The sequence below is a fragment of the Melanostigma gelatinosum genome (assembly GCF_949748355.1).
Source record: "Melanostigma gelatinosum genome assembly, chromosome: 3".
NCBI classification, from domain to species: Eukaryota; Metazoa; Chordata; class Actinopteri; order Perciformes; family Zoarcidae; genus Melanostigma; species Melanostigma gelatinosum.
Window position 1 is genome coordinate 8257884 of NC_136636.1, and position 7947 is coordinate 8265830.

A 7947-nucleotide genomic window follows, 5' to 3' on the forward strand; every position below is an offset into this window, starting at 1 on the left:
TGTGTGGGCTGTTGTTCACGAGGGAACGTTCAACTCACTGTCTGTTGCCTCTTCTCAGACGACCTCCCGAAGCCCCAGATCACCGTGCAGCCGGACACGTCCGTGACGGTCCTCGGCAGCGACGTGCGTCTCACCTGCACGGCCGCGAGCAGCAGCAGCTCCCCGATGAGCTTTGCGTGGCGCAAGGACCAGGAGCTGCTTCGCCACGCGGAGACGGAGAACTATGCCCACGTGCGCGCTCACCACCAGGGCGCCACATCCGACGTGCCGGGCGCGGCTGGAGGCGTGATGGAGTACACCACCATCCTGCACCTGCGGCACGTCACCTTCGCCCACGAGGGCCGATACCAGTGCATCATCACCAACCACTTCGGCTCCACCTACTCCAGCAAGGCCCGCCTCATCGTCAATGGTAGGTTCTTTCTTTTGTAAAGGACATAGTGGAAAGGACGAGAGCCTCTTTGGTAAGATCGACTATATTGTTATCATGGAGGAGGAGAACTGCTTTCATGGTGGTTGTAAAAGGTAAGATGCCAGTGAACATGTGGGAGGAACATGGAGTAGAAGTGGTCCAGTGTCGAGCTAAGAGAAGATAAACGGAGACAAAACACTCCAATATCTGCTGACATGTGTGCGATTACATGATGTCCAACAGATACGATGTTTATGTTCCTCTCATGAGTTTCAATCGTCCCGTTTGACAGTGGAGCGATTGAGATCAGTGGCCATGCTGAGTTCTTCTCTTTCGCTTGAATAAAGTCTTCACTCTCACTCTCCGGGCCTCCATCTCTCCTAGGATAATATCCGGAACAAATTGATTTATCTGCATGTCAGCGCTAACAGGGGCCATCTCCTCTGCGCTCTGTCACTCGGCTTTTTCGGCAAGCGGAGAGTATTCAACTTGAGTTTTGGTTGCCTGCCCGAGTCTGCATCAGACCTGTAGCTGCTTCTTGTCTTTGTGGCGTAATGGCAGAACTATTTTGGAAAGCAAGAGTTACCGATAGAGGGTTGAATCATGAAGTTCACTGGTTTGGATGCCAGCACCAGCTGTGAAAAGATACTGACGCAAGCGGTGTCTCTCCTCTGTCCACAGTTCTCCCATCCTTCGTGAAGACTCCCCGGGACAGCACCATCCGGACGGGCTACACAGCGAGGCTGGAGTGTGCCGCGGAGGGCCACCCGGCGCCGCAGATCGCCTGGCAGAAGGACGGCGGCACGGACTTCCCCGCCGCCCGGGAGCGCCGGATGCACGTCATGCCCGACGACGACGTGTTCTTCATCATGGACGTCAAGCCGGAGGACATGGGCGTGTACAGCTGCACCGCCAAAAACACGGCGGGCACCGTGTCCGCCAACGCCAGCCTCACCGTGCTGGGTAAGACGCCTCCAGCTGATATCGGCACATTTTTTGACTTTTGGCGACAGTTTTGCCACATCCACAAAAAAAATGAGCACTTAGTAAAGAGCTTGCCGCTCAGTTGGGAGTTGGTCAGTCGGAGGGCGCAGAATGAGAGGCTTCATATTTTTCTTTTCTCGGCAGCTGTGGCTTTGCTGCAGGTCAATGGCCAAAGGTCACAGTTGGGGGGTCAAAGGGGGGATGGTGGGGGAAGCAAGAGGGTGGGGACTCACAGAGGGGTGTTTGTTAGGCATTCCCACCCACCCTCCCACCTTCTCCTCTCTCGGTGGGAGAGACAGTGATGGCTGCTTCACTGCAGGCCTCAGTGCTCCCAGTTTATTGGCTGTTTTACACCGTTAAATCAAACAAAACGGAGCTGCTCTCCGATAACCATCTCAGGACATAGATCATCTTTGTCCTTTGTCTTTGAGCGGAGCAAAGCAGTCCCTTGTTAAAGAGAGCTTAAGAAACAAAGATGGGGGGTTTCTTTGCGAACACATCATATGCACGAGCCTTAAAACGTCCCTGAAAGAGCTCAGAAGCAACTGTTTCTATTTTTAATGAGGTCCGACTGGTAGCGGCGGTATTTTGGGGGTCACATTTGCATATTGTGCAGCTAGAGAGAGACGTGGGGGCTTAAACCGCTGTGAAGTCTGAGCGCTAATCCACCCAACAATGTCAAATATTGAAGCAAGCGACCATGCCGCTGGACTGAAGCGGTGGTGTTTGGGTTTGAGAAGGAGAGGGGGACGGGACGGGGGTCTGCAGTCGAGGGGCCCCCTGTCTGGAAAAGAGTGGCGGGGGAGAAAAATGGGAGCCAAAGAAGAACTGGAATGGTGGAGTCAGTTTGTGGGGGGGGAGGTAAATGGGATTTAGAGAAAAGAAAGGGGGGGGGGGATTGATGGAGAGGTAGAAAGTATTGATAGAAGAGAGAGGGGCGACTGAAGTGGGTTAAGTGAGATCTCTTAATCTGTGTATGTCCCACTGTGAGGGGGAAGTGCTCAGTCTGAGAGGCCTACCTTAACACACACACACACACACACACACACACACACACACACACACACACACTCTCTCTCTCTCTCGGTTCAATGTGCTCCATTCAGCAGAATGTGAGGTTTCCAGGGAAACACTGAAAACATTGTTCTGCGGAGGATCCTGTCCCGAGAGAAGTCTTGTTTGTGTGCTGTACTTAAAACGTATGACCAAGTGAAGTGATTTCAGAATCTGTCAGCGATACAGATATGACCTCAGATGTATAAATAGGATTGTTAGATGAGACCGTCATTATGAGGTCAGCTTTCAGTGGTCGGATATCAAAGTCAGAGCATCACACTTTGTGCTCGGCCTATCAAGCTGACTCACCTCGCAGTCATCAACACCGCGAACAGGCGGAAACCCGAGAACGGACACCGAAAGCTTTGGTGCGAGAGAACAACAATAGAATAATAGGAATGGCGTTCCTCAGGAATCCTAACCGCTCCTCTCCTTACAGACACGCCACACCTGGCCCAGGACCTGGAGGACCGCAGCGTGGTGGTCGGCGACACGGTGGCCCTGCAGTGCAAGGCCCTGGGCAGCCCGCCGCCCCGCATCACCTGGCTGCGCAACGACCAGCCGCTGCGCCCCTCCGACAGACACCACTTCACGCCGGGGAACCAGCTGCTGATCATCGGCTCCGCCTCGCTGGAGGACGCCGGCCGCTACACCTGCCTCATGTCCAACACCCTGGGCACGGAGCGCGCTCACAGCCAGCTGGTGGTGAACGGGCGCCGCGGCCCCTGCCAACCGCCGGCGGGGCCCAGCACGGTCACCATAGGGATCGTGGTCATCACTGTTGTGACGAGCATCGTGGTGACGTCGCTGGTGTGGGTGTGCATCATCTACCAGACCAGGAAGAAGAGCGAGGAGTGCAGCGTCACCAACACAGGTGAGCTGGGATCGATGTCCCTTCATCACGGGTAGAAATAGCAAACTAGGAGGATCTATGTAAAAGAGAAAACATATATAAATATTGAATAATTGTGTCACGGTATCCACAGCCCCGGTTGTAATGTCTTGTGTTGGGCTCTCTCATTCCTTCCAGATGAGACGACAGTTCCTCCAGACGTACCCAGCTACCTCTCCTCCCAGGGCACGCTGTCCGAGCGGCAGGATGTGTGCATCCGAGTGGAGGCCGGCGGTGGACCTCAGCCCAACGGACACATCGTGGACCCCACAGGTACGTGACAGCTCAGTCTCTGCCCCCGAGGCGGCGCGTAGCACAACGATGAAAGGAGCGCCGCCTTCCGTTGAAGGCCTGCTCGGCATCAGAAATAATTACCGCAGACACCCCGTAACCGCAGTGTCGACATCCAGTTGTTGATTTTTCTGTTTCCAAAGTCATTTATTTCCCCTTTCCCCCCCCCCCCCCCCCGGCCTGCCTGCAGGTTTCGACGGCGCAGTAGCGTGCACAGATTGCATGGAGAGCGGCGGCAGCTACTCCAAAGATTCCGACTACCTGACGCACGGGTTCGGCCCTCCCGGAGGCTCGGAGTACCAACAGTACTCCGTCCCCCCGCCTTACTCTCGCTGTTATCCAGGGGAGCTGCACGACGCAGGGCCGCACTCGAGCCCGCTCTGCAACGGGACACCCAACGGGATCCGGAAGGACATTCAAGGATCCACGTTTCCAAAAAAACACAATACGTTAGAGCTGAACCAACAGGATAAAAAAGGTAAGGGGATCAGAGTGCAGCGAGTTTAGAAGAGTAGCCCGCAGGACCTGCACTACGTGACTGCTAACAGATGCCAACAGACTTCTCCCAAAGACAAAAACACTCCTCCAGGAGGCTTTTTAAAGTTGCTTTTGTAAGAATATAATTCATGTTGTGAAATTATTAGGAATTTAGGAACCGTTGTCAAAGCAAATTCCCTTGAACATGATCCTGACGGGTTGGCTCCTAACAGAATTTGACAGTGTATGATAGTCTCTGGGATATAGCAGAGAAGCACCGCGTTCTCCTGCAGTTGCACGTCTGGGCCTGTTCTGGGATTCTGCCTCTCTGGCAAGCAGTGGTACCCGTGGAATTGGCCTCCAAATACCAATTCTCACCTTCACATGTCAACACGGCAGCCTTATGCATACATTCCACTCCCTCTGTATCCTAAAGCTGAATGCATATTTGTCCGCACACACTGACTTCTCCCTCCCTCCCTCCCTCCCTCCCTCCCTCCCGCCTTCTCTTCCTTTGTCGGTCAGTGAGCAGAGCGGGACAGACGCCGGCGTGCGCCCCGTCGCTGGAGGACTCCTTCCACAAGCCGGTGAAACTGCCCGGCGTGACGAGCCGCCGCGGCGGCGGCGGCGGTCTCGACAGTGACTGCGAGTCTGAGCTCAGGCAGACTCTGCTGTCCAACGGACACACCCTCAGAGTCTCTCAGAATGACAGCGCCCCCCTAAGGAGAACCAGCGACGAGCAGGCGCTCCATCCAGCCCGAAAAGCTGACTCGCAGTAGCCGAGAGGACTTTTTCATTTATTTTTTTTGCACTGGGAAATAAACTGCTACCTCATATCGAGGCGTATTTGATCCTGAGCCCTCCTGGGTGTGGACTGAAAAGGGAGCACCAGGAGAGTGAAGAGCGAGGGGGGCATCCGGAGTTTTGAAGGCGGAGCTTGTGTGGGTGGCGTCCCATCTGAGCGTATCAGCTGTACATAGTTTAAAAACCTTCCTTTTTGGGAGGTGACCAATAAAAAATTCTAGCTCCAAAAAAATGTGACTTGCATTTGAAGCATGTAAATGTAGGGAATCTTGTACAGTGTATGTTTGTGCAAGGGGGGGGGGGGGGGGAATATGCCTTTGGACATTTTGACTGTACATAAGAGTTTTCTTATATTATATATTATATAACTTTTACAAGAGAGTATTTGAATTTATGTGCATGACAAAGAAAGGAGTGATGGTATTTTTCTTCAACAGCCTTTTTCAGCTTTTACCAACATTCAGCTGCGGTGCCTTAATGCATGATCAAAGAAAACCCAACTTGTAATATATCAAGAGAGAGATACTGGGGCGCTCTTTATCGCAAACAAACACTTGATTGCACTTGAATGTTTTTTTTTCTGTTTTAGACAAACGCTGCCGACCATGGCCTTACAGAAACACAGTTCACATCCATTGTTATCGTATGAAGGAAGAGCTTTGATGTTAATTATTTTTGGTACGTCAGGTGGTTCATGCCCGGGATATTTGTGGGCCATCAGGTTAAAGCACTTTTTTTTTTTTTTTGTATTCCCGTCAAACGAGTCGATTGTTATCGGCCGACCGGAAAGTAAAACCTGTGAGGAGACATTGTTATTGTGTCGCGGTGAAAGTGGACGGTACATACCGAGCCATTGAGGCTCTTCCACCTGTTTCACAATACTACTAAGTAACCCAGAAGCTGCTCTGAGAAAACATTTGTCTCCGACTCTTGATTAGTGTCTAAGAAAGTGACTTTTGCACCCAAACGTAGGCTGACGGCCTGTTTTGTTGTTGCTACTGCTGTAATGTGCCTCGACATCCACCGTCGTGCATTCACAGGTGAGCGGCGGGGGTGCTCTGCGTCTGTCCCATCACCGCAATGGGACAATAACTTTCTCATGGTCGCTACAGGCCGATAACGTTGGCGGTAGCTCATGCTGTGAACAGTTGGGGAAAGCTTGTGAAATGTGCTCGAACCGAACTTGGGGAGGTTTAACGCAGGACTGTCACAGTCCCTGGACACACTGGGTCAGAAGTCAGTCAAAAGTATAGTTACATTGCTTCATGCATGCATGTGTTTTCTCCTGCGTGCCACTCGTCTGAACTGTGTTCCGTTACCAGTGGCCTTATCGAGGTAAACCGGAGGACACGCTCCTCTGGTTACACCCGATGGCACCTATCAAGAGATGGTTTTACCAGCAAGACCAATCAGAGATCACTGCTGGGAAAACCAATCCCAGCGGAGCAGGTGAAAGGAACAAGAGAGGGAGGGGGGGCGAGAGAGAGAGAGAGAGAGGGGTTCAGTTCGTGTTCTGAGTAATTTATTGAAAACCGTTGTACCAATGTCAAAGCTGAAACCGTGAAGTGTCTAACATGGCATTGAAGTGTCTAATAAAAAAAATCACATTTTGCTATTATTGGCAGCGTTTTGCCCGTTTTTCTTTACTCTATATATAAACAGAATGAAAGGAGTGTTAAACAATAGAGTCCAAAAGAGCTGAGGCAGCATTTAGCCCTGCTCACATGTGAGAGGTTATGGAGAAGCCATCAATTCATCCAGAGACCTTGATCCTCGAAGCAGTGAAGTAGCTTCTGCCTGGTCCACACACACACACAGCAGGCATTTATTGTCCTTCTGCGGGCTGTTTAAAATATTTGCCATCAAGTCGGGCTGATTGAGGGTCAGCTGCTGACCAGAATTAGCATTCCAGATGGATGTGTGTCACGGGATGATTGGCGCGCTACCGGCCCGCGGCCTCCACCAATCACACGCCGACTATCGTTGCCCCAACAGCCCAGGGACGAGCAGCATGACGAACACTCCCCACCTGCGAGGCCATCCGTCTCCTTTACCAGCTCTTCAGCGTCACCTCTGTGGAGACTACAAGGACCACATGAGCTCACTCAGTGCCTACAAGAAGGGAAACACACCGACACCAACCGTTCCTGCATATATCGTTCAAATAGTCCTTCAGTGAGGCGTCGAGGAGGGATTTTATAGTCTTGTAATACATTATTTTGGATAGCTGTGTGCTCTAAATTTGAAAAAAAAGTTACAAATGAGAACATGCTTCTTAAAGCACGGACACACTAGCAGTACCAACCTAGCTCTCAGAAAGAAAGCAAATAAACAAATAACTTTTTACAGTGAAAAGCCATCTTTTCAACACTTACTAGAAGTACCTTCATTGGATAGAGGAGCTAACACATTTCCTCACAAAACTATAGCGAGTTATGTAACACCATTGCTCGATTGATGAACACGTTGTGGATAAACCTGCAGTTTCACAGGTTTGAGATTAAGAAGCCACCCTGTATGCTAATTATTTCGACAAGAGCTCCAATATCAAATCAATGAACTGTCCAGTCAAGCCAACTAATACAAATATTTCACAATAATCACGACAGATATACCCCAAACCAATCAAAAAATGCTTCTTCAGTGTTAAATTAAAGCTCTTGCAGGTGGATGAGCTCAGCTGTGCTCCAGAGGGGATTTAACAATGGTGTCCCTCCCCCGGTGGGAAGGTGGTCTGGCTTAGTAGAGAGAAAGATATGGCTGGAACATTAAAAAGATCATGAAACCAAGTAGAGGGAGATTTACAGGGTAGCTTACAGCGGACCGAATCACCAAACCTCACCTCGAAGCATAAAAAGAGACCGTCTTTCATACCACAACTCATTGATTCACACACACACACACACACACACACACACACACACACGTTTAACAGTACAGATGGCTCATGTGACAGGCCGGGGCTCCATTTAACCAAACCACTGGTGTTGTTACAGAAGTGTGTGCGCTCAGCCCGTTAAACTCAGGGCGC

The 7947-nt window shown here is 51.1% G+C and overlaps 1 protein-coding gene across 2 annotated transcripts in view; it reads left to right on the plus strand.

Moving 5' to 3' along the window:
• lrig1 (leucine-rich repeats and immunoglobulin-like domains 1) overlaps window positions 1-5217 on the plus strand; it is a 32236-nt gene extending 27019 nt beyond the window's left edge. For both annotated transcript variants that reach the window (XM_079266289.1, XM_079266290.1), the window contains 6 exons: window positions 59-412; window positions 1094-1375; window positions 2892-3326; window positions 3483-3617; window positions 3826-4113; window positions 4638-5217. In XM_079266289.1, the coding sequence (XP_079122415.1) occupies window positions 59-412; window positions 1094-1375; window positions 2892-3326; window positions 3483-3617; window positions 3826-4113; window positions 4638-4891 (1748 nt within the window). In that variant the 3' untranslated portion in view covers window positions 4892-5217. The remainder of the gene's footprint in view (window positions 1-58; window positions 413-1093; window positions 1376-2891; window positions 3327-3482; window positions 3618-3825; window positions 4114-4637) is intronic.
• Window positions 5218-7947: the final 2730 nt, after the last annotated feature.